At 34.2% G+C, this 11,046-nt stretch overlaps 7 protein-coding genes across 7 annotated transcripts; 2 read left to right on the top strand and 5 right to left on the bottom strand.

Moving 5' to 3' along the window:
* Positions 1-628: 628 nt before the first annotated feature.
* Positions 629-2,213, bottom strand: TfIIA-S (general transcription factor IIA subunit 2). Its single transcript, XM_040716902.2, has one exon. It carries the CDS (start codon positions 2,211-2,213, stop codon positions 1,878-1,880), a length of 336 nt encoding a protein of 111 aa, XP_040572836.1. The 3' UTR covers positions 629-1,877.
* LOC121121898 (eukaryotic translation initiation factor 1A) lies at positions 629-3,352 on the bottom strand. Its single transcript, XM_040716892.2, has 2 exons — positions 3,131-3,352; positions 629-1,676 (listed from the first exon to the last, which is right to left on the bottom strand). Exon 2 carries the CDS (start codon positions 1,616-1,618, stop codon positions 1,172-1,174), a length of 447 nt encoding a protein of 148 aa, XP_040572826.1. The 5' UTR covers positions 1,619-1,676; positions 3,131-3,352; the 3' UTR covers positions 629-1,171.
* Positions 3,353-4,988: 1,636 nt separating this feature from the next.
* Positions 4,989-5,992, bottom strand: LOC121124492 (uncharacterized). The gene has a single exon (XM_040719994.2). The coding sequence runs from the start codon at positions 5,990-5,992 to the stop codon at positions 5,036-5,038; it is 957 nt and encodes a 318-aa protein (XP_040575928.1). The 3' UTR covers positions 4,989-5,035.
* Positions 4,989-6,981, bottom strand: LOC121121866 (tRNA wybutosine-synthesizing protein 3 homolog). Its single transcript, XM_040716865.2, has 2 exons — positions 6,534-6,981; positions 4,989-6,473 (listed from the first exon to the last, which is right to left on the bottom strand). Exons 1-2 carry the CDS (start codon positions 6,864-6,866, stop codon positions 5,997-5,999), a joined length of 810 nt encoding a protein of 269 aa, XP_040572799.1. The 5' UTR covers positions 6,867-6,981; the 3' UTR covers positions 4,989-5,996.
* A 10-nt stretch (positions 6,982-6,991) lies between these two features.
* On the top strand, positions 6,992-8,020 carry vnc (GNAT family N-acetyltransferase vnc). Its single transcript, XM_040716883.2, has 3 exons — positions 6,992-7,153; positions 7,220-7,443; positions 7,505-8,020. Exons 1-3 carry the CDS (start codon positions 7,133-7,135, stop codon positions 7,800-7,802), a joined length of 543 nt encoding a protein of 180 aa, XP_040572817.1. The 5' UTR covers positions 6,992-7,132; the 3' UTR covers positions 7,803-8,020.
* Positions 7,919-9,055, bottom strand: trsn (translin). Its single transcript, XM_040716873.2, has 4 exons — positions 8,883-9,055; positions 8,700-8,793; positions 8,340-8,644; positions 7,919-8,272 (listed from the first exon to the last, which is right to left on the bottom strand). Exons 1-4 carry the CDS (start codon positions 8,949-8,951, stop codon positions 8,057-8,059), a joined length of 684 nt encoding a protein of 227 aa, XP_040572807.1. The 5' UTR covers positions 8,952-9,055; the 3' UTR covers positions 7,919-8,056.
* A 332-nt stretch (positions 9,056-9,387) lies between these two features.
* Scox (Synthesis of cytochrome c oxidase) lies at positions 9,388-10,647 on the top strand. Its single transcript, XM_040716854.2, has one exon. It carries the CDS (start codon positions 9,466-9,468, stop codon positions 10,333-10,335), a length of 870 nt encoding a protein of 289 aa, XP_040572788.1. The 5' UTR covers positions 9,388-9,465; the 3' UTR covers positions 10,336-10,647.
* The last annotated feature ends 399 nt before the right edge of the window (positions 10,648-11,046 follow it).

Genomic DNA, 11,046 nt, shown 5'->3' with positions numbered 1-11,046 from the left:
AGATAGACATTAATACTATTCACTTGTTTTGTATGGACTTCAAATTGGTCTTAGATCACAGTCCTTTAAAAAGTGACCTTAACAATTTGGTATCATTTTTACAAATATAATAAGACTGTATTCCTTAAGTTTGTTCTTGCACAAGAGTTTGCTATTGATTTTAATTTAGGGAAATTAAAGTATTATTTTATAAAAATTAGTGAAGACTGATTCATGAGGACGTCATTTAGTAAATACTATTCTAAGGCAAGGCCTCCTACTTTTGTTTCCGTTTAGAACCCGTACTTCCGTATTTGAGAATTTTTGAACCGATACATCCTTACTTTCATGCAGATAAGATATAAAAACAACCCCAAATTAAATGACTTTTAACTTAATATCATAAGTACAAAAATAATCCACCACTTAAATTTATTTGAAATTTTTTATTTATTTCTACAATTCACTAAAAAATAGTATCTTTAGTTATCATGCTCTACTTATACTAAGCAGACGTATTTGATCATATCACATTTACTAAAAAGTATTAGTCCAAATTAATATAAAGAAAAATATGCTTTAGTACATAATAACCTCAGTTACACGGCACTGTTCCCCTATGAAGAGTGCCAAAAGAAAAACTACTAAATTATTCATCGAATTTTATTTTTGTCAATACGCTTATATAAATTATGCAAGGCTTAAATTTATTTAGAAATGATGTAAATTATTACACTATTGTGAAAATGTCAAAAGAAATATTGTTTTTATACATAAATCGGCACCTAACAAATTGTATTACTAACTATCCCTACTAAGCCATTGCTTGTTAATTTTTTCATTGGGAAAATACGGGAAAATAATGATATATTATTATTTCGTGCAGCAACAACTGTAGTAACATCATTTTAATTTCGGTATAAGATGACATCAGGGTGAAACAATCCCTAAAATGACTGTAGAGGTCATCCTTAGCACTGGTTCACCCAAAACCTTATTAAAATCAATTAAGACATAAGATTGTGAGTTTGCCGAAAAAAATTAATATTAAATGTTTTATTATTGTTTTCTCCAACTTATCACTTCTTAAGGAAATAAATTAAGTGGCTTAATATATATAGGAAAAATAACAAAGATGAACGGGTATAAAGAAATAAATGTGTACAAAATGAATTATATTGTGTTTTTCTCCTCAAATGCCGTCAATTTCGTTGGTCTCTTCCTCAGAACTACCGACAACATCAAATTCAATTTCATCGTCGATGCCCTCTTCGCCAAAAGTGACTGTTTCATTGATTTTAACTGTTTCAGGGAATTCGCCGTAGGATTTTAAGTTGCGAGCCTCGTCTGCTGAATACTTGAGAATGACATCTGCCTTTGCATCTTGATAGTCTCTTAAACCAACAAGAATGATATCTGATTGATTGATCCATACTTTTTTCCTTAGTTTTCCACGAATGTGACATAACCTTTTCACACCGTCAAAGCACATAGCTTCGAGACGACCGTTTCCCAACATTTTAGTTACTTGTGCATACTCTTGTCCGTCTTCTCGGAAGACTAATTCTCTTTTGAGACCTTCGTTTTCATTCTTCCCTCGGCGGCGATTCTTACCTCCCTTTCCTTTATTCTTGGGCATTCTTGAGTTTTATTAGTTTATTTCAATTGGAACGCTAGAACTCCTTTTGTCTTTTTGTCTTCAAAAATAAAATATTGGGGGAGACATAAATGAAAAAAAATATATATATACTTTCTTATTTTTAATTTTTAGAATTTGTAAATTAAATTCAATATAAAACCGTATCTTCAGACTGGAGAAAAATATAACAGCAAAGCAAGCAAGTCAAAAAAAAAAAAAAAAAAAAAAAAAAAAAAGTTATTAATCATTGATATAGGACTTAGTCGTCGAAACGAATTGGTAGAGCCGATTTAGCATCACATGCAACGATTTTGACACGGTCTACTTTTGCAAGTTCTGATACTTCCTTGAATTCAACTTCATTTAGCATAAAAGTCCAAACGTTATCGCAAAAGCGATAGGTGTTTAATTTTTCGGCTTTAAAATTGAGACGTGTTTTAACTCGTGTGTTGAGAGCATTATTGATGGATCGATCGAATTGCAGAAGTACTTTTAACGCTAAAGCAGGTGAGAGCATTTGCATTTGCATGAGTTCATCAAGAGTTTCTTGAAGTGTATGCCCCAGAGTTGTATTACGATAAAGTTGGTACGACATGATTATTTGAAACAACAGAATTGAGAAACTTCTTCGGCAAATATTTGTAAAAAAATCAGGGAAAAATGTATGACAGCACACACAGTTAACAATTTTGAATCATTCGCCTAGAAAGTTGTCTGTGAAGGAGTTGGTTTGATGATTTGATTTAGATTTATCCTGATAGATATGTCAAAAGGGCATGAAGGTGAGAGTTCAATTCATTTGCTGCATTTAGAGATTACAACTTATAAACATTTAGAATCTTGAGTTACTTATAAAATAATTAATACAGAGATTGATTACTGATGACTTTCTAAATTTGATGACACATAAATTCAAATGCGCAGTTATCTTTGCATATAAAGAAGAAACACAAATTGAAATGAAATTGACTTGAATAAAAAACGAAGATTTGATTGATAAAAAGAGAAACAAAGAAAAGCCGGAAAGAGGAATTGAATTGAAAAGTCACCTTGGAACATACGTGTGTGTTGTGAAGAATAGTTTACTTTATTTTTTGATTATTGTCCTCCACGCAGGGCAAGGACCAGATGAAGGACAGAACCACCTTGAACTTTGTAATCCTGAGCAGTTTTTTCGTCATTCATCTGTTTCCCAGAGAAAATGAGTCTCTGTTGAGGTGGAGGGATCCCTTCTTTTTCTTCTACTCTTTCCTTGATACGTTCCACCCTATCAGTCGGCTCGATATCTATTTCAATCTCTTTCCCCGTCAGAGTCTTCACTTTAATCAACATAATTATAAACAAAAATTTCAACTCTTTTTTTAATAAGGAATAAAAAGATTATTTTTTTAATATATCATCGGGACAAATCTACAATGAAAAAGAAGAGAAAAAAAAGACTTGTAAAAGGGAAAGAAATTGAGGATTGGGTTTCTGAAGATACGATTCTAGTTACTAGTTTATCATCCTTACCTAAAGATGCTCCAGATATCTCAAGATTCTCTCAAGTTCCACACGAACAAATGAATCCCTTTTCTCCAAGTATGAAATATGGGGATGTAAAATCAAGAAGAAAGGCTATACTGGCACCGTCCTAAATATCAAAACTAAATATACGCCAATGAGAAAAGAAAGGAAATAACCAAAATGGCGTGGAGCGCCTCGGTCACAACGAGTGCATGTATTCCCAACCAGAGAAAAGATGTCAAATGGCAAATGTTGTTTTTCTAGCTTTGCTGTTGAAGATAAGGTCACGTGACTCAATTAATAGCTACAAAAAATATTACTTTATTCATAGTGAGCCTAGTTGAGCTTGGAAAACAGGGAAATACAATAATATTATATACCTAGATGCTTAATTTCTCGCTAATCTATCAAATATGAATCATATATTAATAGTAAGTTTTCTGATGAACTGATTGAATTGCTATTCGCAATTAAACTTTTGCCAAGCTAGGCGAAGAGCCTCCCTATTGTAGCAATTTAAAAAAAAGTAATAACCATTCATTGATATAGTAATACGATTGCGAAAATACCACCGAGAAAACTGAAACATGTCAAATAATATTTCAATTATCAAGTATTTTTATAAAACTTGATCAATAATAATAATGTATCACAATTCTTTTTGTATTTTTCATTCACTTCAGCGGTGTAAATACTTAAGTCCTCGTGTCGCATATGCCCTTAAATCTTTTTATGTTCCTCTTTCTTCTAAAAAGTTACAGTTTTATCGATCTTCGGATATATCATGGAATCGTTAAACTATGTGCCATGTTAGGGGCGTCCGCAGGACTATAAGTATTTTAAATAAATTGCATCTCAAAAATGCGCTAGAACCCACCACCAATTCATGTAATATTATCAGAGAAATGTATCCACTATATCCCGTTTGATATCACAAGGCTTGGGTTTTTTGCGTGACAAAACAATTAACAACCGGGTTGTAACCCATCGCCAAGTCCAAATATGTTTATAACTGAAAACCAAAATGACTAAACATTCTTAAATAATAAATATCGGTATCTGCCGATATCAATGGCTAAATTTGGAATATCGTGCAATTAAACTTCTTTTTTGTATGTCGGCGTCCATTGAAAAGAAAAACTTCAGAAGAAGTGTTGATACGCAACACAACCCGTGGACTAGGATATCAACCCGGGCTATAGTGGATGCCGTCTCTGATGAATGATAATATCATATTACATATATTGGCGGTAGGTTCTAGCCCGTTTTTTAGATGCGTTGGTATGCGGTTACAGTGCATGGTGTACCTAATTGTAATATATGAATTGAAGGGTGCTCACTCTAAATCAAACCCTGTGGACATTTTGCATTTCCCATGGTCCGAACATCAATTTGTGTCTATAGAAAGGGTCTAGAAAGATAATGTGAAATTTATGATTTCAATGACTTCGTATATTTACGATCTTTTTGATCAATATGCACATAACCTAGTTTTTTTAAATTTTTTTTTTGCACATTAACGGTCTGGTTCAGTTATTTTACACATTAACTAGTTATTTTGCATATTAACGGATTTCTTACTTTAACTGCAACATATATACACGAATGAAATATTGTATTTTTTATAAAAAAGATCAAAAATGTTCCGAGCAAATAGATTCGAAAAAGAGGTAAAAAACCAAAGATCTACAACAAAGAAAACTATTATTATCAAATCAATGTTGACTATAAAGTGTATTACAAAATATTTGTATATGGTTGAAGTCTAGTCTTTTATATATTTTATTATGTGGATTATACGATTTTCTCTTTACTTAAGTGTAGGTAGGTGATGTCCAAAATAAATTTATATAGTATTCAAATATAAAAATATTTTTTTTATTAATCATATTATTATCACAAGATACAAGGTTAACGATTTCCAAACTGAATCAAAGACTGGGATATATGATCAATAACTTTTTTGACGTTGTCCAATTCAGTATCCTTAATTCGATTTCCATGCTTACTAAGAAATTTATCTGGATGCCATCTAACTAATTCCTTGCGAATCATAACTCTAGTCACTTGGTCACTAAAAATAGTATCCATAATTTCTGACGACGGAGTGTGAACAAAAAACGGAATATCAGAGACACCAATAATTTCGCTTGAGTCAAATAGTTTGACACATTTTTTAGAGTAAAAGCTCCTGTCTTTCTTAACAATTAAGGGGAGGGGCTGAGGCTTAACTGGTAAGGGTTTCTGTTCCTGAACTGAATCGTGTTTAATTATTTTAGTCTTTTTGCGAATATATTCATTGTATATTCTATCCGCCATTTGATCGAAATTTTCATTGGTGAGGTGACTTTCATAGAAATCAAATTTGTCTGTTTCTTCAAAGTATTCCTGTTCGTATTCATTTTTAAGTTTGTTAGTCCATTCCTCTCCATCAGATGATGAAGAAGAATCTAGAGAGGGTTTGATCAATTTTTCGTCTTCTAAGTTGGACTTTATATTTAAAGCATTCAAGAGTTTTTTGAGAGATGTTCCTTTATTATTAAAGCTGTTTAAAATATGGCCATCACTTGGGATGCTTGTCAATAAAATATTCACAAGCTCCTTGACGTTACCCCTAGAATAATGTTTTAAACAATATTTTATGGAGTAGTGTAGTGGAAAATTCCCCTTGGAGTCTTTTATTCTCCATGGGTTACATTCGAGTTTATAAATGAGGTATTCTATAACTTCAGCGCTTCCATATTTAGCAGCGATGTGTAAAGCAGTACGTCCTCGACGATCAAGGATCGAATATGGATCTCTGAACTCAAGCTTTTTTATTTTACTAGGTCTATTGTATTTAATGTATTTGATTAGTTTACGATCCATTTTTTTAAGCGTCCTCAAGCAAATTTAGGAAAGAGCCTTCAAGGTCTAGCAATAGATCGGAAGTAATAACTTCTTTGGGTTTAGTCTCTCGAACTTTGGGGGATGCCACAAGATGGACCTTTTGAATAGGCTTGACTTTTCCCTCTTTATTCTCTTCTTGAACTGTCGTGGCTTCTTCCCATTTCATCGCTTTAAAATTTTCAAAGAGTAATTTGTGACGCTTTTCATTCTCAGTGAGTTTTTCATTAGCATGCTCTAATAGACAGGAGAGGTATTCATTATCAACTAAGAGTGAATTATTTTCTCCATTTATGAATAGAGGTACTTCAAGACCATGAGAAGCTCGAATTGCAAGAACAACTTTTCCTGATTTAGAAATGGAGATACCAGAGTTTCTAAATCCAGATTGAACCGCTATTTGATGAAACTGACGAGCCACTTCTGGGGTTCTACATTGTACATGAAGTATAAAGGCCTCCATCTAAAGAAAGAAATCATGATCAAGCATTACACATTAGTATTACACTCAACAAACCCATACTTTGAATGTCAGAGATTGTATTTCTGAGTTGGATGATAAGGAACATTGGATGTTTGTTATAAGCTCCTCCTTTAAGCCAAGTTCGTGAGTCGAATAAATCCATGATACGTTTTTATTTTTCGAACCGGAAGAGACCAAAATACGACCCGAGCAGGAGCTTAGGGTAACTAAATCCGGATGTTGATTAATGGCGGATACGAAATCCGCAATGGGTTGATCCACTGAGCCTTTTCGACTCTTGTCCTCTTCAAGAGCAGCTAAAGTGGATCGTTTTTGCTTGTCAAAGATGAAGGAAGTGTCGGAACTATGAGGATCTCTTTTCTTCTTTGCCATCACTTGGTGGCGTCGATGACGAGGTTGCACTAACTTTCCTTATTATAACGAATTAACTCCCATTGGTTGTTTGTTGTGCCTCGGAATAAACATTCAGCTTAACACCCAGCTGCCTGGAGTAACGATCTGAATGTTGTTCGAGGTTTTGTAGAGTATTTTGCCTTTCAGTAAACGGCAAATTGCCAGTCCCCTGCTTATTTATTCCATCGGAAAGGTAATCTTCTCGATCTCTGTTCCCTGATCTACTTTGCCTCTTCAAATCCATCATGAATATTCGATGTGCAAGAGTATGTAATCCTATTTTATTTGTATTGATATGTATATTCTTATAAATTTAAACCTGTCTGTTTCAGACGGATGATTTTGTTAACATGCAGCATTGCAATTTGCTGTGCCTCCCTGAGAACTACCAAATGAAGTATTACATGTACCATGGACTCAGTTGGCCTCAACTTAGTTTCGTAGCAGAGGATGATCGCGGAGAAATCATTGGCTATGTCTTGGCCAAAATGGAGGATGAAATGGAAGACTATCAGCACGGACACATTACATCTTTGGCAGTCAAGCGATCTCATCGGTAAGACTCATTAGTCATTATGTGTAGGGGAATTACTCATTTTTCTTTTTACAATTAACAGGCGTCTGGGATTAGCGCAGAAATTAATGGACCAAACAGCTCGTGCCATGGTTGAGACTTTCAACGCCAAATATGTTAGTCTGCATGTTCGTAAAAGTAATCGTGCGGCACTCAATCTCTACAAGACAGCACTCAAATTTCAAATGAACGAGATCGAACCCAAATATTACGCGGACGGAGAAGATGCCTACGCCATGAAACGAAACCTTGTTGATTGGGCAATGGAAGAGGACATTACTCCTGCAGATCCAGAGTCATTTTTTAAATCAAAAAATAACGAGGACAAAAATAAAAAATAGTTTATCATGTACGGACTCTTTTCATCTCCTTGAATGATCCTCCACCTGATATTGGGGCTTGCACATTCTCAAGATAGAGTAATGAGAGGCTTTCAGAGTTAAATTCTTACACTCTCTCTTGTGAATACGCTTTATTTCATATGCATCATAACAATTAATTTCTGAAGGTATCCAACATCAAAAATCACACATTTACTAAATAAAGAACAATCTAGCAACATATTAAAGGTTATTCATATGTGTAGTAAATCGAGTTATGCCTCCTGAGAATAGAAGTTCCGTATACTTAGGTCATACACGACACCCTCAACTTTCTTGATATCATACTTCAAGGAATCAAACTTTTTTCGGAGACCATCATTTTTGAGATTCAAAAGTCGAAATCCAGCGTTTAATTCGTTTAGGAAAGTAGCAATGAGAATAGGGCGTTTGTAGTCTCTTCTTGTCACGCTCGTAATCGTGAAACGAGCCTAGGGCATAATAAGAAAACATTAAATATAGCGATAGTATCGCATTAGAACGTAGGTAATAACTTACAAGCTCATTGCTCATCTGAATGACACCCCCAAAATAGTCCTCCAGGTCCAAGTGAAAATGCTTCGATTCATTTTTGGAGCAGGAATCAACACCCAGCTTAGCAGAAGCTTCATCTCGTGTCATGAGAGACTCTTTCATCAAATAATGAGTAACTGCCGCTGCAAAGACGAGTTTCTGGGTTGTAAACTGCCACATATTAGAGTATTTGTAGTACTGTTCCTCTGGAATTACTTCAGAGAGTTCTTTGTACTTAGTAACTACCTTCGTCTTGAATAACTCGTCAGTTTGATTGCAAATCGACGGAACTAATATTTAAAATATGAGGTAATTGAGTGTATTTTCATTACATCCATGACTTACCATCATCAGAGTGTCCGAGTTGGTGTATTTTTTCAAGGATGGCTGTGATTTCTCTAGATATCTGATCAAGCTCACGAACCCGTTGTCGTATTTGCTTTATTATTCAAATGAAATTAAAATAATTAAATTGAGTGAGTGAAAAAAGGGGTCAAGGAGCTACAGCTCAATAGCATCATAGTATACTTCTCTAATATTCATCTCATTTTCCATATAAGACAAGTACTCTTCGAAATCCTTTGAAACGGAGGTCATTTTTTCTACAGAGGGATTCTCGAGCGACCAGGAACAATAATAATAATTAATATATCTTAATGTTTAAACAAGCAATAAATATCAAAGACTAGGTACACTCACAAATAATATTTTATTTAAATCAGAGCCTTGATTCGTTTGAATTTTTTCTCCCTCATTTAAGTCGTCTAATCAAAATCTTACTACATAATTACGTCATACAAAACCACTAATTTTTCCTTATGTAATCTTTTAAATTATTTTTATATATTATGATGGTTTTTTTAGTCCAAAAGTTAATAATTAGAGTAGATTACTCCTTTTGATTTTAATTATATTCGGCATCTTCCCATATGTTTTTAATATGGGGAATGGAGTTAGATTGAGTTCACAATGACAATATGATTTCATGCAGTAAATAAACCGCTCAGAGCGTGACGTCACCATAAACATAAGTCTATTAGATTATATAGCTAGCTATTATTTACTCTGACATTGTGCGATTCTTATTTAATATTTTATTTATATCAGACAAATGTTATCCCGAGGGTTAATAAGCACATTTGGCCGAATTTGGGTCGCTCCAACAAGGAAAGTTGCTCAGATTAGGCCAAGTCAAGTACCTATCAGATCCTATGCAGCCAAGCCTAGCGGGATGCCTAACTGGGGACCTAAAACCCCGGGACAGGGGAAGGGTCCCGTTTCTTGGAAGACACTTCGGTCCTCTGGAATTATTCTCGTAGCCCTTGGAGGCATGTACATCATTTTGAAAAATAAAAAGGATAAGGAAATCGCAAAGGCACGTCAGAGATCTGTTGGAAAAGCGGCTATTGGAGGGGATTTCGAGCTTATCGATCACACTGGGAAGACTGTCACAAATAAAGATTTCAAAGGCCATTGGATCATGCTTTATTTCGGTTTTACGCACTGTCCTGATATTTGCCCTGATGAAATGGAAAAAATGGCTCTCGTCAAAGATAAGCTAGTGACCAAGTCTCAATCGGATGGTGCTATTGACGGACAAATTGTTCCGTTGTTCATCACAGTGGATCCTGCTCGTGATGGAGTTAAAGAAGTATCAGAGTATATTAAAGAATTCCATCCAGCCATGATTGGTCTTACTGGAACAATGGACGCAGTGACAACGGCGGCCAAAACATTTCGCGTCTATTTTTCGGCTGGTCCTGCAGAATATGAAAACGACTACATTGTGGACCATACCATAATTATTTATTTAATTAATCCTGATGGAGAATTCGTGGATTACTATGGACAAAGTAAAACTGCTGAGCAAATCACTCAAAGCATTACCAAACACATGTATAAATACAGGAGATTACATGCCCCATCCATTCTTGATAGAGTGACAGACTTTGTATTTGGTCCTGATGAGGACAATGATTAAATTAAACATAGATCCTATCCCTCTTCCTCTTTACTCTATTTCATCCCTTATTGAATTAAAGATATTAATTCATCCAGGTTGTTTTTTTTAGTTGATGTCCCACGAAGAAATATAATATCGAGCCTTATGTCTCTCATATATGTATGTATCATTAAAAATACTTCTTATTTCCTTCTAGGAATTTAAGCAAATATATTCTTAATTATTTTATGAATAAATGTATATACATATATTTATTTAATACTCTAACTCTAAATAAAATGATCTTCCAAGTCATTAAATAAATACTAAGTCGATTTGTCGCTCTATAAATGTTAGTATTTATGAATTAAGTTTTGTTTTTAAAGATGCTCCAACTATTCTCCTTAATTTTTATTTCGTAGTGGGATATAATTTGATAGAAAAAATAACAATATACACATGCATTGGTAAATTATATACTTCAACTTCTTTTTTATATACCTATAATAATTTTATCAACGTAAAGGACATCACTCTATTTTGAAGGCTGAAAATCGATGATCAATCGTCCTAAAGGAACATTATAAAAACATACATGAGGAGTGATAAATAGCACAGTCTGCAGGGTCACCTAAGCCTTGTGAAAGGACGCGGAGCTGATAAGATTTGCAAGATCTGATCAATAGTAACAGTACAAATTTTCCCCTTATCTGTGGCCCCTAAACTCTGTTAGCCTTTGCATAAAAAAAC

The sequence above is a fragment of the Lepeophtheirus salmonis genome, chromosome 1 (genome assembly GCF_016086655.4).
Source record: "Lepeophtheirus salmonis chromosome 1, UVic_Lsal_1.4, whole genome shotgun sequence".
In the NCBI taxonomy this organism is placed as follows: domain Eukaryota; kingdom Metazoa; phylum Arthropoda; class Copepoda; order Siphonostomatoida; family Caligidae; genus Lepeophtheirus; species Lepeophtheirus salmonis.
The sequence above is the reverse complement of the archived record's forward strand: the minus strand, read 5'-3'. Positions and strand labels throughout refer to the sequence as shown.

Bases quoted from the DNA above. Each gene is read 5' to 3' on its own strand.
- LOC121121898 (XM_040716892.2), bottom strand. From the start codon at position 1,618: ATGCCCAAGAATAAAGGAAAGGGAGGTAAGAATCGCCGCCGAGGGAAG.
- TfIIA-S (XM_040716902.2), bottom strand. From the start codon at position 2,213: ATGTCGTACCAACTTTATCGTAATACAACTCTGGGGCATACACTTCAA.
- LOC121124492 (XM_040719994.2), bottom strand. From the start codon at position 5,992: ATGGATCGTAAACTAATCAAATACATTAAATACAATAGACCTAGTAAA.
- LOC121121866 (XM_040716865.2), bottom strand. From the start codon at position 6,866: ATGGCAAAGAAGAAAAGAGATCCTCATAGTTCCGACACTTCCTTCATC. The intron at 6,474-6,533 runs GTATGGGTTTGT...TTCTTTCTTTAG, and splicing joins TACAATCTCTGACATTCAAA to ATGGAGGCCTTTATACTTCA.
- vnc (XM_040716883.2), top strand. From the start codon at position 7,133: ATGAATATTCGATGTGCAAGA. The intron at 7,154-7,219 runs GTATGTAATCCT...TGTCTGTTTCAG, and splicing joins TGAATATTCGATGTGCAAGA to ACGGATGATTTTGTTAACAT. The intron at 7,444-7,504 runs GTAAGACTCATT...TACAATTAACAG, and splicing joins GCAGTCAAGCGATCTCATCG to GCGTCTGGGATTAGCGCAGA.
- trsn (XM_040716873.2), bottom strand. From the start codon at position 8,951: ATGACCTCCGTTTCAAAGGATTTCGAAGAGTACTTGTCTTATATGGAA. The intron at 8,794-8,882 runs GTATACTATGAT...TGAATAATAAAG, and splicing joins ATGAGATGAATATTAGAGAA to CAAATACGACAACGGGTTCG. The intron at 8,645-8,699 runs GTAAGTCATGGA...TTTAAATATTAG, and splicing joins ACTCGGACACTCTGATGATG to TTCCGTCGATTTGCAATCAA.
- Scox (XM_040716854.2), top strand. From the start codon at position 9,466: ATGTTATCCCGAGGGTTAATAAGCACATTTGGCCGAATTTGGGTCGCT.